This window comes from Silurus aristotelis (genome assembly GCF_946808225.1).
Source record: "Silurus aristotelis genome assembly, chromosome: 18".
In the NCBI taxonomy this organism is placed as follows: Eukaryota; Metazoa; Chordata; class Actinopteri; order Siluriformes; family Siluridae; genus Silurus; species Silurus aristotelis.
Genome location: NC_139591.1, coordinates 4,777,305 through 4,804,890, shown reverse-complemented (window position 1 = coordinate 4,804,890; position 27,586 = coordinate 4,777,305). Strand labels below are relative to the sequence as shown.

Below are 27,586 nucleotides of genomic sequence, written 5' to 3'. Positions count from 1 at the left end.
TTTTTAAAGAGAGGGATAATAAGCCCTTTAGGCCAGTCCTATAAAATAATAGCATGCTCTGTGGTTGCATGACTGAAAGCTCACCATCTCTTATACAGAAATGATGTGGCTCAGTCTAAAATGTTGTGGTTAGAATGAAACCTTTTAGCTAAAAAGATTTTCTCATGCTGAGAATTCATTTCTGAGAAATAAAGACTGTAAAACCTATTTTTTACTCTCTGATAAAATAGTGCTATTGGGAATACCTCAAGTGCGTGCCTTGACCTTGGAAAAGTTTCAAAATCTAATCAGTTGCATCTGTTGGTTACAGTAATAAAAGATTAATCCTATAAGCATTTAACCACTAGAGGCATCAGATAAAAGAATCTCAGTCTCACTCGTGGACTATAAAATCCCATTTCACGATAAAAAGGCAAATATAACATCTATTATTCTCAAGAAGTGACTGAACACAACGTGAAGTGTCGGTATTTCTTCACGAATAAAGTGAATGTCCATGTATTTCAATTCAAATCCAATTAGACATATTGTGTGGTAATGTGTGAAGAAACTAATATATAATAAAATGTCAACAGTTGGAGATAAATAGCAGGTGTGTAGAAAAATTTTATTTCATAAAGAATAAAGCAGCCTACACCTACTGTTCTGTCTAGTACAGTATTTGATAGTCATCAACTTCATCTACAATTATGTGTAAATCCAATCCATGACTAGTACATGGAACCCAATTCCTTCTATACAGACATCGGTAAGTTAAAAAACAAAAATAAAAAAAGATTTTAAAAATATAACCCAACACACACACACACTTAACAGCTGCTTTTGTTTTTCAAGGGTATTTACACATACAGTATTTTACCAATAGAAGAAATTCTTTGTAGAAATTTTGTAGAAATTTTGAGGAAACTATTAAGATCGTCCTCTTCACAGTTCATCCATGGCATGCATTTATCGAATGGTTGGGAGGTTAAAAACCTTTGTTAAACGAAGGAAAGTTTCTACTTCTAAACATAATTTAGAAAAAACAAAACAAAAAGAACACCAGTCAATACTGTAGTATTAATTCCAAACATTCCAGAGATCTCTTCAAATCATTATATCATTGCTTAGTTTAGCTTTCAGACTTTAACAGGATCACTAAGAGAGTTGCAAAGCAACCAAATAATATGGAATTTGTTTACACCGCCGCGTTCTCTGGTAGCTCGCTGACTCGATAGAGACCGCATTCATTCTGAGCAAGCTCTTAATGTCATTACTGTATTTCATGCACCCTTTCACCCACTCACCCAGCCCAATGAGGTTCTCTCACTCTAAATGCATCCTTGCCACAAAGCTTGTAACAATAGTTCTGTAAAGCTGCTTTGAGACAATGTCTGTTGTGAAAAGCCCTATAGAAATAAACTTGACTTGACTAGTTCGTTTTCATATAAAAACTGCCCGATATCATCCGCCATTGTTTAAAATATCTACTGAAGGTAAAACTAAATTCATCGTGAATGACATGTTCATCTTAACAAACAACTTGAATAGTATCCTAGATTTACCTGTAATGAAATTCTTTAAACATTTTGGTCTATTTTCACCTTGGATAACTGTCAAGAGTGAGCTGCACTGAGAGTGTGCAGCTCACAAAACTTAATACAATTACCTTATAATTTCACTGTACTCATGAACATTATATATTTCAAGGTGGTTTCAGGGAGGAAGTTTTCTTTGAGAAGAAAACACAGGTTTTCTGTTATCTTTGTTTTTGGATCTGGTTGGCACTTTTCACTTGTTACAGTGTATTTCTTAATACTAAGCGTAATAATTTAATTTGGACTGTAAAATTTGTTATTGCATGCAATGTGAGGGTAATTACATGGGTAATGATGGTGTTTTGAAATGCCCATGATATTAGTGTGGATGTTTAATATCACAGTGCATCATTTAACCAATTATTGCCAGCCCAGCTGTGGGTGCAGACCAGGCTGAAGGGAAAAGGGAGCTCCTGCAGCTGAAGGGGTAAACGGAGATCCTGCAGGGTAGCTGGTGAAGCCATTAGGTTGAGGAGGAAAGCTTTCCAACGCTGATGCAGAATGAGCCTAAACATTAAAATGTGCATATTAGAATAAGACCAATTTTTCATTACACAAGATAAAATGTTTTGTAAAATTCACATTTGAAAGTCAGAGCTATGCTGAGGAATTTCTGCAGTAAAACAGAGTGGTGAAGTGTGCTGTAGAAATACCTGCAGCAAAGCTGACTGTACAGCGGGGTTGTGGAGGCCTGAGAGAGCTGCTGGAGCGGCGCCGGAGGAAAACCCTGGAACTCCGGGTGGAAACGACAGCAATCCTGGGAAGGCAGCACCTCCTGGGGCCTGAAGACCACCACTGAAACGAGAACAAAACCAAAGCTTTCAGACCTCAGACACATACTCTATGGTGAAAAGTATTGGCATACCTGGTTCTTTTTCCAAACTGTTACCACAAAGCTGAGGCACACATTTGTAAAGGATGTCTTTGAGGGTGGTATAATAAACATTTTGCCATGCCACAAGTCATTTCACATTTAAGGACTTTTTCACCAATTTGTATCTAATTCTGACTGTAACAGAAAAACTAAGACTGGTCTAAAGAAAGTTGATTAGAAGGTTAAAACTCACACACACTTACCCTGGCTGGCCCACCAAAGTGGGGTTGAAGTTAGAACTAAATGCGGAGGCGAAGCCTGGAAGCACAGGTGAGGTGGAGGGGACACCGGCCACTGCGGCCACTGCAGCAGCTTGAAGAGGAGCCACCGTAGCCACTGAGGAAGAGGCACATGGAAGCCCCATAAAGGACGAAAGTACAGGACTGCCTGCTGCTGAAGGGCCTGAAGCCCCAAACCCAGGGAAGCCAGGACTTTGTCCTGGGGCCAGGCCTGGGATCATAGAGGTGGCTGTGGTGAGTCCAAGGCCAAAGGGTGATGAAGCCCCAGTGGGGTCACAGTATGCAATGGAAGGCGCTGATTGAGCGGAAGAAACTGAAGAGTGCATGGAGGATTGAGCTCCAGTTAGAGGTGATGATGTGGACAGTGCGGTAAAGGGAGAGATGCCTTGAAATGATGTGGCAGGACTGCCTACAGATTGGGAGACTAGACTGCCCAGGGGAGAGGCTGCGCTATGGCTCCGGCCCAGTGAGCGAGCCAGAACAGCAGAGTTGGGCATCACTAGTGAGCTTAGTGAGGGTGTGCCCGACCTGGATGAAGGCCCTTTGAAAGCAGAGGGGACTGGACTGTTACTGCCACTGCCACTGCCTCTACTGTGCTGGACCACTGAACTTGGGGGCTGGTCGCTATACATTGCAGGGTTACCTGCCCCATTCTGAGATCCACCAGAACATGAATTGGGACTAGATGTACAGGGTGCCATTGAGGTACCTGAAGATAAGGTACCCATTAACTGCATAGGAGTGGAACGTCCAGCTGGTGCTCCTGTAGGTGTATAACTACGAATGACTGAATTGTTAGAGCATTTTGAATTAGGAGTTGAGTGGGGATCAGCAGAAGGCAGAAAACCCTTGGAGAAAAGTGCTAGGTTCTGAGAAGGATCAGCTGCCCCCTTAGAAGTAGGAATGCCTGAAGGTGTTCCAGAGCGGGATGTACCATAAGGTGGTGGAGGTATGCCTGGTGTTCCAGAAGGGGTGTGGGATCGGATAACTGAAGGAGTGTTCCTGCCAGAAGATGGTAGGCCAGTGGGAGTTGGGGTGCTATGACCACTGGGGTTGGGTGTAACCTGAGGAGAGCCAGCAAGCAAAGGAGGGCTTCTGATAACAGATGAAGTGGGGCCAGGGCCAGGAGAATGGGTAACAGGACTCTGAGACGAGACCACGCCAGGGAAAACGGGGGTGACTGGAGTTGTGGGTTGAGCCTGGGAACTGGCGGGGGTAGGAGTCGTCGAACTGGTAGGTGAGATGGTTGAGGTGGCAGAGACACCAGAGGTAGAAATGTGCACATTGGCAGGTCGAGCGTAAGCTGAAATAAACATGAGAAATAGATTACTGGCAAGAACCTGACAACTGAAAATCTATTTGAAGAGTTCTATTGGCGCATGCGTTACATGCAAAGCTTTAAAATAAATGCCATTTCAGTAAGAACAGTACACCCCCATTTTCATAAACCACCACCTAAAGCATAGGGCTATAAAAACCTGAAGGCTGAAAAAAGAATGTTAATAGCGAAGTAACTCAGAAAATCAAGGCAGAAAGTGGTTCAAGGTTCAAAGTTTTTGGGTGCTCCATTTTGGGAGCTACACTGCCCCCTTAAGACAATTCATCTAGTCTCAAAAAGAATCAATGAATGCAAGTACTATGGACACTGGAGGTTAAGCCATTTTAATTAATGCAGAGCAAAAATAAGATCAGCTGTTTAGTGCTATGTGAGCTGTGTAGACATGTAGCACATGTAGCACCTTAAACACTATTAAAATCACAGCAAAAACAAAAAGAAATGCACTCTTGCAAAAAAAAATAAATTTTTTTTCTTTATAGATCTATTAAAAAAAGCATGCTGAGTGCAAAAAAGCAAAGACTGTGTGCTAGAAAAGGGTAGGTGCAGTTAGCCCAGGTGCAGTTAGGAAAGGGCAGGTTAGCATGTCGTTGAGCGGCGGTAATTGCAGTAGAATCAGCAGTTATCCTACCTGCTGACTTTGGAGTGGCAGTGTAGGGAGGAGGGGGCACATTTGCTGTGATGACCCCTCCTACTGACATCAGGCCTGCATTGTTGTATGCACCTGAGCATGGGAACAGAACCTACTGGATTCTGGGTACACCACTCTAAGATATAATCTTGCCACCATGTTTAATGCATTCAGAACAGCTTTACTGTCATTCACTACGTCACTTCTCACATCCTCTCCAATCAGAATTCTTTAAATCTGATTCATGATCAACTGTAGGACTGTCGATCTCTCTTTGGAACAACTGCTTGTTTTCCTATCTATATACATTTTACTTACATTTACTTAATGAAAAAAAGTCAGTGGCATTTTTCCTCCTGCTTCATTCGGACACTTAATTGTTCTCATGCTTTCACTCATATGGATTTGACCACATATTTATGTAGCAGTACAGTAAATTTCTTAGTTGGAAGCAATACGGTATACATCTACCCAAGGTTTCTGCAGGTTTCACCAAGTCAAATGTAAGTCTTTTTAAGACTATTAAGAATTCAAATTTAACATAAAAAAAAAACATGTGTGAATACGTTGTTAGCAACTCGCCTTAATTAATTTTTTCCCTAAGTATCACTGAACTTACACTTTCTATAGCTGAAAATCAGTTTTAGTTCTGTTGAACAATCGAAGAGAGATTCACGCCAATAACAGAAAGCTGATTGGCTGTTACACGTGGGTCTCGTTTGAAGCCGAAATACAGCGAATTTTACTTACACTAGGTAACACCAAGAAAACAAAAATAAAATAAAAAAAATTCTAAAGTGCTGTGGAAGCATTTCAATAAGCATTAGAGGCAGCGCTACATGGACAACGGAAAATTAAGACCTGTTTACAATTATTTAAGCGAATTTTAGACTTTTTAAGGCCTAAAATTTAGATTTAAAAATTTTGACTTGGTCAGACTCTGCAGAAATCCTGTCTCTCTCTATGCAAGGCCACATCTCTCTCTTACTGTGTGTTAGCAAATACTATTATAGGGAAAAACGTACTTGGTGCGATGGTGGCATGCGGCCTGCAGGGAGGAATCGGGTAAGGTATAGGCCTGTGTGGGTTGTAGGTCGATGGGGACTGTTGAAAGTCAAAACAACAACAGTTTACAAATCATGTTTCATCCTGTTTTCCAGGCAATTCAAGAAAACTAAATAACATAACTAATTTAAAAAAAAAAAAGCTGAAAGAAGAGACTCACAGGTTTGCAGGGTCCGATGATGCGGTTTGCAATCCCTTTCCCTTCATTACTCGCTTCCTCTCCTTCTTTTCTAGGAGGCAAGCCCTGTAAAGTTGTATGGTTCAATACATGGGTTTTTGTTCATGCAAACTACACAATCCAACAGCTTGAGAAGTCTAAAGTTGCAGAAAGTAGTACTCACAGGGAAGGTTCCGGTGACCTGGCTGGGTTTGCCTTTAGGATAAGGGTTTCCAGGGATCATGCCACAGGAGGACATTATTGCCACTGGGGCTTTACATCCCACTTTACACACCTGCACAGGGTTTCACACACTACATGAACTCAGTGTTGAACTCAGTTTTGATGCACAGTTAGTTACTAGTCTATGAACAACTTAAAAAAAAATTCAGAAAGAAAAAAAAACAAAGAATATAACACTTTATAAACAAAAGTATTGGGTCACACAATTGTACAGGACGTTTTTGGATGCACAATAATACCATTTTGAGTTTACTTTAACTTGGAAACCCAACCCTGTTCCAGCATGGCAATGCCCCTGTGCACAAAGTGAGCTCCATGAAGATCTGGTTTACATGGTTTGAAAAGACAGATCTTGAGTGGCCTGCTATAGAGCTCTGATCTCAACCCTACAGAACACCTTTGGGATAAATTGGAATGCTGCCTGCACCCCAGGCCTCCTCACCTACACCACTACCTGACTTTACTAACACCCTTGTGGCTGATGAACACAAATGTCCACAAGCACATTCGAAAATCTAGTGGAACATCTTCCAAAAAGAGTGGAGGGAATTATAGGAGCAAATTGGGACTAAAGGTGGAATGCGATGCTCAAAAAGCACATACCAAACTAATGACCAGGTGTCAGCAAACTTTTGACAATATAGTGTATTTTCTTTTAGATGGTCAAATGCTTGGATTACTCTCTTTACCATTTGTTGTGTTGTTTAACCCTGAGAAAAGCATTGCAGCTTAGACTGCAGTAGCTACGGTATTTCCAGGAAATATGTTGAGAAGAAATGAAACAACCACAAACCTTACAGCATTACGTTTTAGCAGAAGGCACATTTTACCTGCTCAAGAATACGTCGTGCACGTTTCTTTTCTGCCAAGTGTGTGCGGAACTGCTCCTCAACTGGCAAGTAATTATGGGCGTCGGAAATATTCCTGTCACGGAGAGGGAACTGCTTTAAACCAGATCATTTCATTACACAACACATTCAAAGAAAAATATTAACGGAGCGCATTTTTTGGTGTTAAATCGCTTACAGAGCTATCAGCTCCAGCACCATGAGCTTGTCTTTCGAAAAAGTAAACGTGTTCAAGATGTTTGCGACCTTGGTTGTCGGGATCGCCACCATTTTCTGCAAACAAGAAAAATGGACACCAGGTATCAGGAATCGCTGCCATTGCATTGACATCTCGCACCTGCACGGTGCCTCGTAACCGAAGGTTGAACTTACATGCTGGAATGCTTTCACTGCCTTCACCTGAGGCTCTGCCCAGGAGAAGTATTTCAGAATGTCGATCACCTGAAGACAGATAAGTCATCAGCTATCAGTACTGGTTTCACAACAAATCGTAAGCACTATAGCAGTGGGGACAAACTAAATCATAAAGGGGTCATGATTAAATACTGGGTCTAAGTTTAGGGCCAAATACAAATAATTTAATGAGCAACAAGACAGACAGGATACAGAATAAGGTGTGAAATTTAAACAGCCTATAGAAGTGGTACATTCCGGTCATATGCACATTTGCCAGAACGAGATGGTTGGCATTGTTTCTTGGCTGTTTATTATTGTTCGGAGTTCGGTTCTGTGCTGTGGAGACTGTTTCTATAGAGTAAGAGTGTGCATCGGTGAGACGACTCCGGTGTGTGTGTGTGTGTGTGTGTGCCACTGTTCATCTTCATAAAAAAAAAGAGAGAAAAAAAAAAAGGACACACAGATATGTACTTTCAAACATGCAGTGTTCGAGCAGCTGGAGATAAAGCATTATTTTAGGAATAAAGAGTAGAAACTGTGCAGTGCCCATAGGGTCAAACTTTGCCATTTATAACAGAAGTATGTTATTACCTCACCGGACGGATATATATATATATATATATATATATATATATATATATATATATATATATATATATATATATATATAATGGACCTGCAGGTTGTAAATGTTTTAGTTGTGACAAGTCTGCAGAATCACTTTCAGTAATTCCATTTCAGGAGGGTTAGACTCAAAGTTTTTCCCATTCCTTGCCCCAATTAGCACCCTGAGCCTTTTCTAATTTTGTATGGCTTGAATACACAGAATTAGGACGGGTCGCAAACCAAAATAATATCAGTCATTTTTAAATATTCAAAACGTCCTTCTCCTCATACAGGTACGTATGTACAAGTGGGAATAATACAAAAAAATTAATATTTAAAAATTCTGTCCAGATCCTATAAAAGGTAAAATTTGAAATAGGACATCCTACAGCACTGTGGTACTGCAGACAGGCACCAATAAGGACCACAAGACAGCAGGTGCACCATTTGAGTCAAAACATAAACAAGACTTTCTTTGGCTATGTTCATGATGAAAGCCAGGTTTAGTTATACAAATTATAAAACTAAATAAGATGCTTAAGATTAATCTTTTTCTAAAAACCTGAAGACTAAACCATGGGAGAGAAACTGGAGGGAACACAGTGCAGAGATGATCCATAGCTGTACCTGTTCACTGGAGAAGTATCCATGCACCTGTTCTATTGCTTTAATCCTCTGATCAGTCAAAACACACTAAAAAAAAAAATAAGAGAGAAAGAAACACATCTGGTCAAAATAGATCTATTTATCTAGAATGAAAAGTGAAAAACAAATTGGCAGGTTTTACGCATTAGGCATTCTGTATCAGATTCAAGAAAGCAGCGTTATTCATAGCATGTTTTCTTACCTTTCTGATTTCATCCAAAACTATGTCAAAGGATTTCTTATCCATTTTAAAGTAGCTTCTTAAATCACCAGCTGGAGTTTTAGAGCTTCGAGATTTATAATTCAGTGAATGAAAATTAGATTTAGGTTCTGCTATTGCATTTTAGCAGCGTTTAATAGAAATCAAAAGAGAGATATAATTACAATATGAATTCATTCATACATTTCATGTGGGGAATAATTAAAATACTAAGTTAATTAGGTCAGCAGGTTCATTTTGGCAGAACAACGTTTGTTTTGCTAGCTGGCTTGGCAGCTAGCTGCTTATTGATTTTGCTGCTTGGCGGACTGGCGTGAGACCATGTTGGACTGCGCGTCAAACCAAAACCCCTATATCGTGGTTCTCTTCTTCGAATAAAATTGCAGGGACGTCGCGGGACGCATCTATGCTACCGCGGGATCAGACACGCGTACTTTCCACGCTGGTTTGTTTCCTGTCTGTTGTTAGCCGCGCTAGCTGTCTTGCCTCTCGCTCGCAGGAGGTCCGAGTGCGCCCCGACTTCCGGCTTTAGGACCCCTTTCCGGCAGTTAACCGCACGCACCGCACGCACACACCGCGTGTGTAAATGTACGGCGATTTAAAGCTGCTTACATGTATATCAAATCATTTTTGAGCATTTTTTTTCAGCATTTGAATCATGTATGAGCTCGTAAAGATTTGTAGAATCACAATAACACGAATGGGATCAATATATATTATACACACGCACTGGGTTGTGCACCATCCTGGCTGTAAACATTTGCTAGCTAAGAAAATCTTAATTTCTATCTCTGATTAAGTATGTATAATATACAAAGACTGATTTGTGTGAAATGTATGAATAATAAACCATAAAAATATAATATATATTGTACACAGGCACTTAGTTGGGCACCCTTCCCGAAGCAAGCATTTCCTTGTTAACAAAAGTTTACGTTGGAAATGTATTCATCCTAATTTACACCTTGAATTAGGTATTTATCGTTAAAAAAAAAAAAAGATTGACTCATCGCAACCTTAAAATATATATATATATATATATAATGTATATTGTACACAGGCACTGTGTTGGACACCAAGTCAACATTTGACAAATAAAAAAACACGGAGAAAATGTATTTTATTTATTCTCAGATAAAGTATTTATAATTTTAAAATATGGATTGATTTGTGTCAAAGGTATATAAACAATTAACTATATGTATATTATACACAGGCACTGAGTTGGGCACCATACCGGAAGTAAACATTTGCTAGCCTACTTCATGTAGGAATGTGTTCGTCTTAATATATTTATCTCGTTATTATTACGTATTCATATTTAGAAAAAATGGACCGATTCGTGTGGACCAACGGACTCCTTGAGATGAATGAAACTTTAGTAATCCAGCAGAGGAGTGTCAGAATATATGACGGAGACGACAAGGTATACAACTTTGCACTTCAGAGCAGCTAGTCTGGTACAGAGGCAAGGGCTGAATCCCAAATCACACTTTCTTTTCGTGGTAGGGCGCTACAAAGGGCGTTTAAAACAATTGCGCCTATTTGCTTTGTAGTGCACTAGAAAGCGATTTGTGTCCTATTTGCTATTCCGCCATTTCTCTAGGTATAGAAATAGGGTGACGAATATTGAGTAGTGACAGTAAAATTAATTTGTGGAGTAATTAATAAATGTTCAATTTAATTAAATAATTTGCCTGTTACTATGCATAATCTGTATGTTTTCTCAAAATGACAAGGCCAAGTCTTAGTCCACCATTAGATTTGTTTGTGCAGTGGCAGAAGGACCATACACAATTAACAACAACATCAGAAAAACAGATTCTATAGACTAAAGTTGCATTATTTAGTGTCATCTCTTACACTTGAGCAATATCAGGAGCCTAAAATGAAACATAATTATTGCCATGGTTTGCACAGCTGTAAAAAAAAAAAAAAAAAAAAAAAAGTTTTTCACCACATGCTGTATGAGCTGAATTGATTGGAACTTGCTGATGAGACCAACTATCAATCACATCATTTTATTAAAATGCCAAAGATCACTAAATTAGACACATCAAATCATACTTTTGCATCAGCAATGAGACCTTTAAAAGGAAATCAGAAAAAAACTGGATGTATTCACGTTGTTTTAAAGAATCAAAAAACGGATCAGAAGAAAAAGACATTTAAAAAAGATCTGATAAGAAGTGTTTCAGAGATTCTTTTTTCCAGTAAAGACATGGCTTAACATCAGGTAACTACCTCGTGACAGTCCGAAGAAGCTTGACCTGGAAATGTCGTTATGGTATCAGCCAAGAACCCACTTTTTTAAAAAGGGAAACAGGGTTAAAGGGCTAAAATATGCAAATGCTCACAAATACTGAAATGAAATCAGCAGGAAAGAGTATTATGGAGTGATCAATCCAAGTTTTTTGGTCTATTCATAGCCAATATGTGAGAAAAAGTTTTGGTGAGAAATGGAAGAGTGAGTACTTGTGGCATGCAATGAAATGGGGGAGAATCTGTCCTGATTTTGGGGGCTGCATTTCTACTAGTGGTGTTGGCGATATTACCCAAATTGATGGGATCATAAAGGAAAAGTACAGACAGGTTTTAATTCATTATGCCATTCCTTCTGGAAAGCAGGATAACAGCATGATAATGATCCCAAGCAGTGAAATCATATTTACAGAGAAAAACAGCTGATAAAACACTCATGGTTCATGACAATCACGAACTGGCCTTTACAGTGTCCAGACCTAAAAACTATAGAGTTAATATGGGATCATCTGGAAATAAAAAAGAAATTTAAAACAACCAAAATCTAAAGTTCTTAAAGAAACCTTGTCTCCAAAAAAAACAAACAACTGAGTTCAAGATGTGCTTAGTGCAAACAGAGATCACAAAAAATACAGACTTTTGCCTGAAAAAATTATTAGGTTTTTGTACATATTTCCTGTATTTTCAGATTTTATCTCAAAAAGACTGAAAAATAAATATGGATGAGCATTAGAACTTTGCTAAAACGACAAAGCTGATGTCGGTCTAAAACATTTCCACGGTACTGTATGTTTTTTTAGTAAAAAGAGCAAACTGGCTGCTAGTGAGTTTTACACGGTCTCTACTCTAAAGAGGAACACGATATCGGTGTATTGTTTTGCAGGTGAAACTTGATGTAGGCGTGGTCCTCTTGAGCACACATCGATTAATCTGGAGGGATCAAAAAAACCATGTGAGACAATCTCCAGTGACATTTCTTACATTTAAAAAATAAAAAGATGATCTTCATTAAGTTATATGCAAATGTGAACCGATTGTAGTCACACTTTCGCGTCTCTCCACTGTGTTTGAATATGTAGGAGTGCTGTATATGTATACCGTTGTCTCAGATCATATTCTTCGAGGAGCAGGCTGCAGGAATTGGAAAGAGGTATGTATGATTTAATATGTCATAAGATTATATATACAGTGCTTCAACATCTGCACAATCTTCTTAAATAAAAAAAATGTAATAAAAGGTACTTTTTTTTATTTATTACTTCCCTTTACATAGCAGATGTTTTACAAGACACAATAATATCCAATTTTACCAGAATGAACCAGTTCAAACATTTACACACGCTTCATTTGGAACTGTGTGGTGATGGTCCCTGGATAATTAATGACTGTTTTTATCATTTTTATTAGTTCCTGTTTGGTCCTGAGCAGTTCAACTGTCCATTCTTCTTAAAAAAAAAAAACAACAACTCCTGGAACTGCTAATTATTTGTTTTTTTAGCATCTTTTGTGTGTTTGATATCTTGAGTGGCTATATGGTTTTAAAATCATCTTTTCACACTTTGGAGAACTGTAACTGAGGGACTCATCCACAACTTTTAGGTGGAAGATTTATTGCAGGAAGGTGACATGATGATCGGTGTCATTTGTAATTCTTTTTGTGAAATGTACCTTTTCCTCAAATAACATACAGCTAGTCCCCGACTTACGATGGAGATGACCCCATCCCAACGTAACTTGAAAAATATCATAGCCTACCCAGAAGTCTTGAAGAATGGTGATCAGTATGGGGTAGTATTAATGTAGTTTGTTCATTTAACAAAATACAGAACACAATTTAGCAAAACACAACAACTTACGCACGGACGAGTGCAGGTTCACGAGTCGAGGGCGGAGCATACGCTTCTACGTTTGAATGCCGCAAAACGTTTTTGCGATTTTGGCGTAACGATATCGTCATCATAATAACGAAGCAGAACCATCGTTACTCGGGGGTCCATCTGTAACTTACACCGATCAACCAATTAATTAACAACTATAACACAACATAAAGACAGTCATTGTTCATCCAGGTAACAACACGCAGTATTTAGAATCAATAATCTTTTATGATTATGTATTTCTATTCTTTTAGTGCCAAGATTGTCATTCACCTGCATCCATCTCCTGCTAATAAGGAGCCGGGGCCATACCAGAACAGCAAGTTTTCCTTCATTAAATTATCCTTTAAGGAACATGGGCAAATTGAGGTATGTGACTAAAGTGATTTATGTACAAATACAAAAACCCTCTATTTATACCAACCTTTGAATCTAAAAGTTTCATGTTGAATCTAAATGTTGTATAATGCACAAGTCAATTATTCCGTTTCGTTTACAGCATGTGACGTAGATGTTTAGTAATGTTGAACTGTGTGCAGTTTTACAGACGCCTGACAGAGGAAATGACTCAGAGGAGGTGGGAGAATATGCCAGTATTGCAGCCCATTACCACAGCAGGACTCAAGGTCTGCCTGCAGCTTTCCTACCTGTGAAATTATTAAGCATTTAAAGAAAAGAAAAAGAAAGATGCCTCTCATTTCAAGTTATGCCGCTTCCTCATTTTATTTCTTTGCCTCCTTTTTTTTTTTAGTCGTTAGCTCCTTCTTGAGAGAAAAAACATATAATGAAAGTAAAAATGTGTATTTGAGAAGGAACCTATTTCCCGCATGAGAAAGTGAATTCGCCGGTTGGTGATATAGTTCTTAGTTGTATTATTTATTTTAAATAAGAACAATTATTTTGTATATTTATTGTTCTTCATATGGTGTAATTTGCTTCAGGAAGGTAAAACTTTTAGACCGTAAGCTAACATTAAATACTATAACAAATGATCAAGCTTTAAAAGGGAATCCTCACTTTTGAAGACTCCTGTGTTTTCCTTGATTCCTTTAAATGCATTCGATAAAGGAATATGGTGTGTGGGTGTCTTAGTGGGTCCATATATTGTCACATGCAATAATGTGCATATTATAATATTATTATGCATATTATATGATTTGATTGCATATACATTGAAAATATTACTTTCTATAAATGCAGAATCAGTGGGAGCTTCATATGAATCGATTCATAAAAAAGATTCAAACAAAAGTCCAGGAAATTGGCAAAGGTGGAAGTGGTCTTTTTTTAGTAAAAACATTAAAATAAAACACCATGCAGATCGCAAAAGACAATACAGTGGAAATAAGCTAAACATTAAAAACTTTTTTTCTGTGTGGCTAGCTATCAAATGATCCATGTTACAGTACTGGTTCATGGTCCAGTGGTTAGGGACCCCCTGTACTAGAGGTCTAGGTAGCACACAATGATTGTGTTTAATAATGCCTCTAGGTGGCACTATTTTAATATGTTAACTGATTGACAGATCTTTTTTTTGTACTGTACTTTTATCTTTGTTCTTCTAAACTTGTGATATAACTGTATTCTACGCTTTGTTTGCACTATGTAGTTTAATAGATAGAACAATAAGGAATTACTGCTAGCCTTACCCTTTCCTTCCTTTCCTTTGTTTTGTTTTTTTTGACAGGGTGATAGTGTTAATGTTGTTTTGATGGTGTGTGACTGCGTGAGAGCAAGAAAGCCTTATACACCCCCACCCCCCATCTTTTGTGCTTCTGCAGACAGGAAAAACACGTGCAGTCGGGATTGTTGGCATCGAGCGGAAGCTGGAGGAGAAAAGGAAAGAGACGGACAAAAACATTTCAGAGGTGAGACAGCAATAGATCTGTGAGAAACCCAGCGAGTTGGACAGAATGAACTGCGGATGAAGATTATAGCAGTGGTGTGGAGTGGGCATCTTAATAGATTTGTGTCTTAACTCTTCATTGCAGGACGATTGTATCCCTTTCTGATTTGCGACTTTTTTAATGTTGTTATAGAGCACAGGCCTGTTTGTGTGCCTGTGTGACGCCATGCAGTGGGACTTAAAAGGCTTCCTGTTCTGGCTAAAAGTAGAGATAAGCGCTCACCCAGCGAGGAGCCAAATTAAAACACTGCTCACTTATTTCACTGTCAAGTCCCTCCCTCTTTTAGACAGAGACTTCAAAATAGGTAATAGAGCATTAAAATAAAACGAATATGTATAAATCATATTCTCTTCCATTCATCTTCTTTTATGTGAAAAAAATTTCATGTATTAGTGATGTAAGCTGACTGGCTTGCTTTCCTTATACATGCCATTAAAACTTAGATTTTTAATGCGTTAAATAAATAAACCGCAGAACTGCTTTTCTAAAAGCATTAATAATACATGTATATTTAGCATTTTTGGTGTATTTGGGATGTACATTATGTATCTATTTAGCTCCAGTGTAGGCTGCTGTTAGTTGATAACCTGTTCTAATCCTCCGCTCCTCCTCACTTTGTCTCCCATCAGGCATTTGAAGATCTCAACAAACTTATGGTGAAGGTCAGTCACTTTGCCCTCATGCTTTATTACTAGATTCTGTTGGTACAATGTCTCATCATAGTGCTCTGCCTTTGTTTTTTTTTATCTCCATCAGGCGAAGGAGATGGTGGAGCTTTCCAGATCCATCGCCAACAAAATCAAAGACAAACAGGGGGACATCACTGAGGACGAGGTGAGGCAGGAGATGTAACTATAGCATATAACAATAGAATGGCAAACAACACAGTGTTTATTTTAATATATTCACCAATAAGAACACAACATAGCATTCGTAAGTATATATGCATCGCCATTGTTTTGCCCCTGACATTGTGGATGTTTCATTGATCAGGCATAACATTAAGACATTATATCAGTTTTGACCGGTGAAGTAAAATAACACTGATTATCTCTTCATCATGGCACCTGTCAGGGGGTGGGATTTATTAGGCAGCAAGTGAACCTCAAAGCATCCTCAAAGTTGACGTGTTAAAAGCAGGAAAAACAGGCAAGCGTAAGGATTTGAGCGAGTTTGACAAAGGCCAAATTGTGACGTCTAGACGACTGGGTGAGAGCATCTCCAAAGGAGGAACATTGGTGTACTAGCAACAGGGTAATGGGCAGCCCAGGTTCAACAGACGAGCTTCTGTAGCTCAAATTGCTGAAGAAATTAATGCTTTTAATGCTTCAGAACTGTTTTGGCAGCAAAACGGATACCAAATCAATATTAGGCGGGTGTTTATAATGGTATTCCTGATCAGTGTATACTAAATTCATAAATGAATACATGAATAAATAAATACATGTTCAAACAATTAGATTTATATTCATTAAGTGACATTTTAGACACAATATGGTTTTATGATAGACCCAATAATGTGAGAATAACACAATATTAGGCAGGTGCTTATAATGTTATGCCTGATCGGTCTATAGACTGAGGTAATATTTCAAAATATGGATGTATTTTCTACAAATGCACAAAATAATCAAAAGGTTGGATATGAGTTGTCTCTCAAAAGCAGCGTTAAATGGATAGTATGAAGCATGCAAAACATTTTTGATACCTAAACATGGTAAGGTTTGTTGGACCCGTGCAAGCCCCTCTTTTACGTAATGAAAATCGTTGAAACATTCCTTTCCGAGTGACATGTAGATATAGAGAGTGGAATTATGAGGAATTATGTTAATGACTGTCAATTTGTTTAATTGTTGTTGGAGTTTATTTTCTGAAATCAGAAAGTGACTATTTGGGGAAATAAAAGTTGTAAAAAGACCCCCGTATGATTTCAATTATGTCAATGTTACAGTGGCTAATGGTACCTTTGCCTTTTTTAGACTATCCGCTTCAAATCGTATTTATTGAGCATGGGCATCGCCAACCCCGTAACCAGGGAAACCCACGGCTCAGGCACACATTATCACATGCAGCTTGCTAAACAGCTGGGAAACATACTGCAGGCACCACTGGAGGTATGGCTATATGTTAATGTCCATGGGTTTATAAGAGTTAGGTGAAAACAAGTATTTTCTTTTATGCATTGATTAAGCAATTATCTCTGATGAATTACCCGACCAGAAATCTGCAGTTCAGTTTAATTGTTAATTTCAGCTCTTTTAGTGTGCGCTTTGTGTTCCTTACAATGCTGCTGATCTCAACAGGAGCGAGGAGGTATGATGGCCCTCACAGAGGTCTACTGTTTGGTGAACCGAGCACGAGGGATGGAGGTAAACTAGCATATCTTTCATGTTACATACAAGTACACATAACGCATTTTATTCATTGAATATGTGCATCAATGAGCCTTGGCTGGCCATGACCCTGTCGCTGGGTTCACCATCGTTTCTTACTTAGACCACTTTTGATAAATACTACCACTGCTGACTGGGAAAATCCCACAAGAGCTGCAGAAACATGCTCAAATCCATATGCTTGCCCATTTTTCCTGCTTCTTCACACCAACTTTGAGGACAAAATGTTCACTTACTGAATAATATATTCCACCTACTAACAGGTGCCATGATGAAGAGATAATTAGTGCATAATGTCATAATGTTATGCCTGGTTGGTGTAAATGTATATTCAAATGATGGGCAAGCGCCCAAAGAGTGGTGGAACAGAAATTGTACTTGTTTCCTGCTGGTAGCAAACATAAAAAGCTTAAATATATTTGCGCTGTAGCGAGACATTAAAATGGATTAATCTTCTTTTTTCAACTATAGCTTCTGTCTCCTGAGGACATGGTCAATGCTTGCAAATTGTTTGAGTCATTGAAACTCCCTCTCAGGTGAGTATATGTGTGCATGAGACTGTGTGTGTATGTGAGCAAGGGGATGCAAGCTAAAGGAGAAATCTGCAGCCACTTCCTGTCTGACTTCCTGTTTTTAGAGGCCTCTTTGCTTTCTATCTTTTAAAAGAAAACAACTGTTCACATTCCCAATCCCTCTAAAATTACCGACCTAAATTGAGACATGGTGTATTGGTTGGATAGCGCTTCAAGGAGCTTGGCCTAATTTTCTTTTAATTATTGCTGTACTTGTGGTTCTTAGTGGAAGTCAGTTCATTAATGTTTATCTTGCTCTCAGGTTGCGAGTGTTTGACAGCGGCGTAATGGTGGTTCAGCTTCAATCTCACAGCGAAGAAAAGATGATTGCATCTGCTATCGATAATGTGAGTGTTGAGCTTCCGTTACACTTTCCCTGTTAAATCACTTAGAGCTAGCGATACATACTATACATCATGTTTAATTGGGGGTTTGGGAGAGCGGAACTTGGAGCTACGAGTCAGCCACAGCCATGTGCTGACAACTTCTCCATCGTTCTCCCAGCAGCTGTGTGGAAATGAGGCCCTCAGTCCACTCAGAGTTAGCATCTAAGGAAACCATGTACTCGAGTTAAAGTAGAGATACAGTAGGTAAACTATAACTCCAGTAAGAGTTAAAAATATTTGCCTTTAAATGTACTTAAGTATCCAATGTACTGTGGTTCATAATGGCTATAATGTCACAAGATAATTTTTGTCACAAGATTTTTTGCTTAATCAACTCAGTTTAAATGAAAACACTCTTAGCACACATCTATTAATAGAATGATATTATTGAGTCAAACACTGATTGATATCTATTAAAATTATTATGAGCCCCGAACCTTCTTTTCAACGACTAAAAAAAGAAAAAAAAAACCCGCACAAATAAGGCCACAGGTGTTGTGGCGAGTTTGAGTCAGGAGTTTCTTAGATCTTTTATTCCTCTCAAAATGTTCTGTTTGCTGTTGAACTGTATGTTGGTGATAATTAGATACCACAAAGTGCCAATCAAAACAAGTTCAAAATTGGTGGCTTGCTGCGAGATTGACCAGTTACATTTTTATTCACACATAAAAAGGAACGACTGTAAGATAGTAAGATATTTGAAATGTATATAAATGTATATTATACTATATGAAATGTAGTGAAGTTAAAGAAAATTCTCCCCAACTGAAGATACTTCAGTAAAGTACAGATGCGTGAAAAATTTTCACTTAAGTACAGTAATGAATTACATTTTTACTGTTACTGTCCATCACTTAAGACAACAGACTTTTAATTTATTGCTTATTTAAAAAGTCTCATTAGACAGCACTTGTTACCCTTAAGTATTGGATCGAATATAAACAGATTATATTGATAGATGAATATATACATAGATCACAGATTGATATATTTAACAAATACTATAGATAAATGAATGAATATGATATGAATAATATGAACATAAATAAACAGTACATAAAAAGGGGATTATACACAATGAGTACAATTACAATATTGAATCAGCATTGTTTCTGTTTCACAGGTGTCTGAAAAGGGATCCTTGACAGCGGAGGAGTTTGCCAAACTATTGGGACTGTCTGTTCTCCTTTCTAAAGAAAGGTACTGCTTGATTTACATGTTTTGTATACTACATAAATATATATATTGGTTGTAACATCGTCATAGCTCTCAATATCTTCTTTTCTTCCAGACTGCTGCTGGCAGAGAAAATGGGGCACCTATGCAGAGACGACTCTGTGGAAGGCCTGCGCTTTTATCCCAACCTGTTCTCTGATCATCAGGAATAGCCGATTTTTTTGTACTGGACTTATTTGATTCTACTGGACTTGATTCTGATTTTACTGTATTTCTTTATACACAGGAAAAGGTTTAAAGGAACCATGTTTTTTTTCACTACATTGCTTCAAAAAGCTGTATGAAATGTAACTGTAAAACTGAATTAGGTACTAAAGTCCTGTCACTTAAGTCATTATAAACCCCTGATCAGCAAAGCCATGACTAAGAGATGACAAAGCCATGTATAAGTTTCAGCTTTGGACTTTTGGAAGTTTCAATTGATAATAAATAGATGGTTACTTCTTTATAATGTTGTCGCACATGCGCTGGTTATACAGTTAAACAGTTAATGAAGACCCGGTGATCACCCCCACATGGGATATTTGAACATCCTACTCATGACCCCCCCCCCCCCCCCTTTCTTTACTGTTAATCTCCAGTTTTTCCACTTTCCATTAGAGTTATCTGTAAGTAAATCTTTAAGCTACAGCAAAGAAAATATTCTAGACAAATGTGTGCTTCCGACTTTGTTCCAACAGTTTGGGAAAGAACTGCAAGTTTAACCTTAGATTTCTGTATTACATAAATAAAGTTCTATTTCTTCCAGTGTGTGATTTTTGGACTAAACATTTTGCTTGACCTTGTGATCATCCAAATATATATATATATACACCTTTTCAAAAGCATGTTTATAGGCAGACTGGCGATGCCAAATTACCCACACGTGTAAATAAAGTTAATAAATGTTTGTGCATGGTGCCCTGTGACTGGTGCACTTTACGAGGTGAACTCTCCTGTCCACTTCCACCTTGATCAGGATAAAGTGCTTAATGTAGATGAATGGATAATTTGAATTCATGTTACTAATGTTTTACTTTTACCCAAAATCTACTAACCCCTATCTATACACACCATATGGTGAAAATGTGTCTTTGTACACTATATACTCTATAATAGTGCAAATACGGTTACTTTTTCTCAACATATTGCATTAAGATTTAGTGCAATTGGGGGGCTTTTTGCCAAACAGCTTTTTTGCCAAACTTTTCAACCACTACCAATTGATAGGTTTTAATGAGCTGGTGCCCAGTTTAGTCTAGCCCTTTTTTTGTTGCCTTTTTTAAGATTGAATGTCCTGTCTATGTCAATTTTGGAGATATTGTGCCTTTAAGCCTGTCTTTCTGCTCATCTTAGTTGTAAAGAGGGATTATCTTGGGTAGTATAGGCTATTTTTTGGCTGCTGAAACCATTCTGGCTTCTCTCCACTGACCTTGCTCATCATTCACAGAATTTCCACTTTTCTGGGTGTTTCCCCCCTCTCTAACCCATACTCATGACCTGTATCCAGAAAAGTATTTGAGTATATGTACTTTGTTGCTGTAGTCTGGCTACTTTCTAGTTTTACTATCAGTATCAAAGATATAAGCAGCATTTACTCTCTGCTCAACTACATATTTTATCCGGTATATGTCATTTTTATTCCATTATATTTTAATAATTAATGACTGTGGTGCAGCAGGAGCATGACTGTCTTTTTAAATAATTACATAAATATACATGGATGCGGGTGTTCCTAATAAAATGGCCGCTGAGCACAAGTTGTTGAAATCCTTTTTTTTTTTTTTTTTTTTTTTTTTTTTTACATTTTTAGTAGTCCAAATGTTGTCCAATCACCCAAACAAAAATATTTTATTCTGCATACTCTGTAATCCAATAAAAGTCAACGCGGAAACCCGCCCTAAGGCAGCAGTGGGAGAACCTCAGTGCTTCAAGCGGCTCCTCTCCAGATCCTCTGTAGGCGTCGGCGTACGGAATAAACAACGCGTTTCTGTTCTGCACACCGATGCTGTAAGTTTTGCATTATTGTTCTTTTATTAACTGCATTCTGGAATAACTGTTTTTCGTATAGATGTTAGAATAAAGTGTGCAGCAGAACGTGAGCAAATACACTAGGTTTTATTCTTATATATGAAATTATTTCTATTCTATGCACATACCTCTATTTTTTTGCATTTATTATATCTATAATTATTTGATATTTTATGAATTTTAGTTCATTATAATGCTACACTTTAGGTTTGACTTGCATTAAACATTTAATGTGTGTGTGTAGAGGCTGTCAATGTGAACAGAACCAGAACTTTTCAATAAGATTAAGTAGTTTTCTTGAGGTTGAATTCAGGTTTAAATACACAGTTTATGAGCTCACTAACTAAGAAACTGAAGCCTACACTAGAATCCAATTCTTCCAAACACAAAAGAGTGAATGTTTCTAGTTTTAAAACGTATAAATATAGAAAAACCAGGATAGATTTCATCCATTAGGATTCCTTGTACCATAAGTTTTGTTTAGATTCATTTAACTGAGTCTTACATACACATACGGTACACATTGTGTGCCTGTGTGTGTGTGTGTGTGTGTGTGTGTGTGTGTGTGTGTGTGTGTGTGTGTGTGTGTGTGTGTGTATAGTAGATTGAACACTGGAGATGGAGAGCTGATGATTGTGTATTTTCACTGGACATTGGACAAGCTGGAAAATTGGAATCACTGGTTTGGTGAAACAAAATCTGACTCTGATGCGTTCATTCCTGAGGCCAGAATTGTTCAGAAAGTATAAAGTATATGAATCCCAGGAAGCCTCAAAATACAAGGATTGGTGCTGAGTCGAGTGGAAAAAGAGAAGCCGAGTTTTCAGTACATGAATCAAACCGCTCAGGCTGGATGTAAGTACAAAGTGAAGAAAATGCTCAAACTGCTAACCTAAAATGATCATGTTCTCTGTAAGGACTTGTTGAATGAGAATCCTATTTACTAGCTGCACTGAGATTCTTATTCCAATAGTGCTTTTTTGAAACCATTAAATCCTGTTTGTAACCATGCATGTTTTGAGATGATGGTGAAAATTAACAACATTTAAAAAATGCTAATTTCTGCTCTCTGTTGGAATAGTGTGTAACTTACAGGGCTGTAGAGATATAAAAAAAAAACTATAAAATAAAGGTGATGTTGAGCAAACAGAAACGAGAACATATGCGTCGGAATGATACAGGGTTTCACCCCACTCCAATTTCTGCTCCTGCTCCTCCTTATGGGATTTGGTAAGTAGATACACTAAGATCTACAGTAACTAAGCATTGTAATGATACACAAGAATTTCAGTCTTCTGCAATATAAGCTTAGCTGTAATGCCTTTATTTATACATAGATAAATCAATTTACTGTGCATAATCATTTATATCTGGGTATTTAACTATGCCAGCTGATATATGTTCTGTAGTAGAGCAGGTTTAGATAGGAAGAGAAGGGAGGAGGTGTTTTTCCTGCCCATTTTTCCGGTTGTATATATATTTTTTTCTTGGGAAGTGACCTATGTGTAGTGGCATCCGCAAATCACAATGACTTGCTCAAGTGAACGCAGGGTCCTGGAGCCTATTGTCAAAAGGAAACAAAGTGTTTTGAAGGGGGGTGGCGGGGATTTAGAGTGCACGCAGTAAACAGCAATAATTGTTGAATAGACAAATTCCTGTATTTTTATTTTAAGTTTATTGTGGATATAATAAAGCAGGTCAATACAATAGTGCTTTTAACGACAGATACACTTTGCATTAATACATTTAGATTTAGATCCCTAATGACAAATCTGAGGGTGACAGTGGCACCAGATTCTAAAGGAAACCCATCCTTTGTTGAGTGACAGTAGAACATTGCACTGTAAATCATTACTGTTGTACAACTGTATACTATTAAACCAAATAATACTTAGTGTACTGAAAATTATTGATGTTCATTATAAGCAAAATGTAAACAGATGGCCTGGCACAGGACCGTTTATGTTTACAGCACCAGGTACAAATCTGTTATTTAAAGGCGAGAACCACTTAAGCAAGTTTGAGACTAAAGATAAAGAACTGAATTACAATTTCCTGAGGCAAATTTATAAGAAAAATAGTTCAGCAAAAGGAAACATCATTGAATATGAATGTCCTTAGAAGATTTACTGTGCTGTAAGTTTTTCTGTAACTTCTGTAAGGCTGTTTATTTTCATCTAAATTAATATTCTGCATTAACTGTTTTCATTTGCAAACTGTGTCTATTTTCACTTTTTCTTATTTAATGCTTATATATATATATATATATATATATATATATATATATATATATATATATATATATATATATATATATATATATATATATGTTTTTCACCTTTTTTCAGCAATGGCTGGTCTACGTCTGTGGTCCTCGGAACATGTTGCTCTAAGCAACACCAGTGTTTTTGTCACTTACAGTGCAGACAGCAACATGACAGACAGTGAACTGTCGATCGATTTGGTCGATCTTGATCGGAATTTGACTGTGCTAACTAGACCTCTGCCATTCAATCAGTCAGAGGGTGTTCAGGAGTTTGACTGCACATGCTTCCTATATGCCGGGAATTTCATTTTCAGATTAGACCAAATAGTCAACCAGGGCACAGTGAAAAGTACCTCCAGCTGGTGGAGCCCAGTACTACATATCCAGTGGCCTACTTTCCACTTCGGAGTGGAGCGTGCTAACAACAACCAAAGCTCTGGTGCATTCCAGGTTTCTCTAACTACCAACATTGACTTTCATGTCTGCCTGAACAGCAGCTCATCTCTCTACCTTGAGGTCAGCTACATGGAGCACAACCAGATTGGGAAGAATACTATCGACAAGGTGCAAAAACGAACGGCACACACTATCCAGATCGTGAAGTCCCAGTACGTGGGTCTCAGGTGTGCTTCCCTGCTGACTGAGGCTGGCTTTATCCAGTTAGCTCTCAAGTCCCATCACACCCAACAAGACATCAAATCCTCAGGACCACTCTATCTGTCTCGCATCTTCTCCTACAAGCTTCTGGTTGAGAACATCTACAAAAGTGGATGTGATGGAACAGTGTCTGTCAGCCTGCTTTCTCCACCCTGCACGGTCACTTCAGGGAAAGTGTTGCTGTATAAAGAGGCCAGTGCAGCTGCAGAGCAGGAAAAGCCCTCTCAGCTTGCATTTCACTTTCTCACCCAAGGGGAGAATGAGACAGAGTTTAATTGCTCCCAGTTTGATCTTGGACAGAAAAAGTATTGCTTTCATTATGCTCATATTTACAGTCACTCCTCCAGTTTGGCACACACGTGCATCATTGTGCAAAGAAATGCTGGTAAGTTTATGTATCTTTTAAAAGTGGGTTTTTGCACATAAATGACTAAAAGTGTGTTTCAGCTAAATCAAGATAATCTAATATGCCACCACCAACAGCGTATTTATCCTATTTATATTTTTGCTTAACTTGTATGCGTGAAATATTAGTGGAGATGTGGGGGCCGTGGCAAACTTGGAGTGGGTGCAGTGTAACCTGTGGAGATGGCGTGCGAGAGCGTGTGCGTGAGTGTCTTCTGCCCCCTGGTGGTGGGATGCAGTGCACTGGCATGGTAAAAGAGCAGTCACTCTGCTCCCTGGAGGACTGTACTGGTAAGCTATTATCAGTAATGCACTTACAACACTTACATGTTTGTTTTTCCACAGTCTTGATTTTCTGCAAGTCCAAATCTGTCATATTCCCTTTGTTTACAGATGTCATGACTCCTATTTCTGTCCCACCTCCTCCATATGTGGACTCTATTCTTGGAGGAAAACTGGTAGTGGTGGCTGGTATCTCCCTTTGTATAGTTGGAATCCTGGTCACAATCTTCATCACAGTGTGTAGAAAACTGTGCCATGCACCAACGTGTAGCTCAGCACGGCCCGAGCCTATGCATTCATCTAGTGGACGCAAGAATTCAGACGAGGCTTCTATTTGTGGACACAGCGTGCAGAGGCCTAGTTTCTCAGAAAGTATGGGGGCAACTGCACTTCAAAAAGGCCAAACATGCCCTGTGTCTATTCGGGGAGCATCAGACAAGGGGGTATTGACCTGTCAAAAGAGTTTCTCTCTCTCCATGCCATTCCCTCAGGATCCTGAGCGGCTTTCCCCCTCTGGTCAAAAGATTCTACCTCCCATTTTTGGGTATCGTTTGGCACAGCAGCAGCTTAAGGAAATGAAGAAGATAGGACTTAAAGAGGCCACACAAGTCTATCATGTCTCCCAGAGTCCTGTTGATGACATCATGGTGGAGGCCACAGCCTCTACATCTGCTGGACTTACACCAGTGCCTCAGGACCTAGAAAGTCAAGAAGAAGTCAGTATCTTTTGCAAATCCCCATTCACAGAGCCAACGTGGCCTCACAGAAACTCCGTCACTCTGCCTGATAGACTGAGCCCCAAGCGGAATCTGATAATGGCCACACCAAAAGTTGTTTTTAGTGATCGGGACCAGCGGCAAGAACGAACTGCAGACTGGGTTGCAATGGTGGAACGAAACAGAATGGGCTTTTCTAAGAATCCAAACTTCAGGAGGACATCTAGCTTCAACGAGAGCAACCTGCAGCAGTTAGCTAAGCCACAGTTTTTCAGGGAGCGGAGCATGACACAGGTGGCTCCCCGACAGCTCCCAGAGGGCAGCTGTAGAACTAGAGCCTGGGAGCTTCCAATTCCTGAGCAGGAGACATGGTCTCATAGTAAATATAGGATACCTGACAGCTCTAGTGACCACAGGCAGAGAGTTTGGGTAGATATGCCTTCCGTCTCAAAATCCAAACCCTCTATTGCTCATACAGTCACTTCAACACCAACAAAAAATCGTGCAATGGACAGTAACGGAGTGGGCTGGCCCCCATCTTTTGGGATCGATCAAGTTGAAAGGGCAGAGCAAAACTGGAACAGAAGAGGTCCATCACCCATTCAGAGAAACATTTTGGCCAGGAAGTTGCGAGAAGCCAATTCATCAACTAACCCCCACAGACAGAGAAGTTCCACTTTCTCCAGTTTTGATCATAGCAGGAGCAGATGTCAAAGCCTCCCACTCTCTGCAGACTTCAGCAGCTCTTCCTATGGACTGACTGAGGATGAGCAGCAAATGATGGACATTTCTAGATATCTGGGAGAGGAGGATGGGACGGGATTAACTAAAGGCCTCAGACTCACCTGATTATAGGTGAGAATGTGCAAACAGAATTTGAGCTTTAAAATACAGCCTTCAATTTTAGAATGACCATTTTGAGAACAGGTTTTAGGTTTAAGTAAAAGAGGAATAATTTATTATTTTGTGTTTCATTTTATTATGTGCTCCTAATTAACATCACAAATCATATAAAATGCACAGCTTAAGAGTTTTATTGTCAGAACACACAATGTGCTCTGAAGAGGTCTAGTATGTTATTGGCACTTGATTAACCAGTTCGATGTAAGCATTTTTTTTTTTTTACTGTAATTCTTTTAAAGATTAACATAGATATTTTATCAGATAATGTATAAAACTGAATTATTAAGTATAAAGTATTATTAAGTAAAGTACTTACTTAATTAATTAAACATATAAGCAATACTTAGTCTTAGAACAAATACATTTATTTTTGTTTGTAAATGAAGAACAAGCTATTTTTATATTTTTTATTTGTAATTTTGCAGGATTACTGCATAAGTATTTTGTTTAAGTGGCTACAGTATTAAAGAAATGTGGAAGTCTCTTTACACTGGAAGAATGTCTCAGTTAATAGGTAAGCAATTAATGTTTTGTATGCATTGCAAATAAATATCTTTCATGTTATCAGTATTTGTCTTTATTATTATTTTAATGCCTTTTACTTTTCGCATAAATGCTGACCATAGACAGTGTATATTTTATAGAATTTGAAAGAAGGGTTGCTTAAAAAGGAAAAGAGAAGGTTTCCTTTTAATTACTGATATTATTGAAAGGGTCAGATGTAGGTATAAAATATCAATAATCATTTGTATTAATAACATTTGTCAAAGGAAAATACACAAAATAATAGTATAAAAAGTTTGTGTGTAAAGCGTTTCGGAGAAAGTCCATATACATAGAAAGATACATTTATCATAAATGACAATTTGTACAAGCT

The 27,586-nt window shown here is 38.3% G+C and overlaps 3 protein-coding genes across 6 annotated transcripts; 2 read left to right on the top strand and 1 right to left on the bottom strand.

Annotated features, from left to right (window-relative positions):
* Positions 1–588: 588 nt before the first annotated feature.
* proser1 (proline and serine rich 1) lies at positions 589–10,047 on the bottom strand. Of its 2 annotated transcripts, XM_083568117.1 has the most exons (12): positions 8,820–10,047; positions 8,600–8,665; positions 7,343–7,411; positions 7,149–7,243; positions 6,953–7,046; positions 6,064–6,174; positions 5,883–5,966; positions 5,683–5,761; positions 4,658–4,750; positions 2,655–3,993; positions 2,231–2,372; positions 589–2,084 (listed from the first exon to the last, which is right to left on the bottom strand). In XM_083568117.1, exons 1-12 carry the CDS (start codon positions 8,862–8,864, stop codon positions 1,938–1,940), a joined length of 2,364 nt encoding a protein of 787 aa, XP_083424243.1. In that variant the 5' UTR covers positions 8,865–10,047; the 3' UTR covers positions 589–1,937. The 2 variants fall into 2 exon arrangements, with proteins under 2 accessions (XP_083424243.1, XP_083424244.1); XM_083568118.1 differs by lacking the exon at positions 4,658–4,750.
* Positions 10,048–10,130: 83 nt separating this feature from the next.
* vps36 (vacuolar protein sorting 36 homolog) lies at positions 10,131–20,221 on the top strand. Its single transcript, XM_083568137.1, has 14 exons — positions 10,131–10,263; positions 11,983–12,051; positions 12,179–12,249; positions 13,231–13,345; positions 13,516–13,602; positions 14,758–14,844; positions 15,513–15,545; positions 15,640–15,717; positions 16,863–16,997; positions 17,187–17,252; positions 17,748–17,812; positions 18,111–18,195; positions 19,358–19,434; positions 19,526–20,221. Exons 1-14 carry the CDS (start codon positions 10,168–10,170, stop codon positions 19,620–19,622), a joined length of 1,161 nt encoding a protein of 386 aa, XP_083424263.1. The 5' UTR covers positions 10,131–10,167; the 3' UTR covers positions 19,623–20,221.
* A 1,863-nt stretch (positions 20,222–22,084) lies between these two features.
* On the top strand, positions 22,085–27,273 carry thsd1 (thrombospondin, type I, domain containing 1). 3 transcript variants are annotated; one of them, XM_083568115.1, is made up of 5 exons: positions 22,085–22,335; positions 22,562–22,710; positions 23,829–24,788; positions 24,938–25,099; positions 25,202–27,273. In XM_083568115.1, the coding sequence occupies exons 2-5, from the start codon at positions 22,653–22,655 to the stop codon at positions 26,653–26,655; spliced, it is 2,634 nt and encodes an 877-aa protein (XP_083424241.1). In that variant the 5' UTR covers positions 22,085–22,335; positions 22,562–22,652; the 3' UTR covers positions 26,656–27,273. The 3 variants fall into 3 exon arrangements, with proteins under 3 accessions (XP_083424241.1, XP_083424240.1, XP_083424239.1); XM_083568114.1 differs by having other exon boundaries at positions 22,208–22,335; positions 22,576–22,710; XM_083568113.1 differs by having other exon boundaries at positions 22,234–22,346; positions 22,576–22,710.
* Positions 27,274–27,586: the final 313 nt, after the last annotated feature.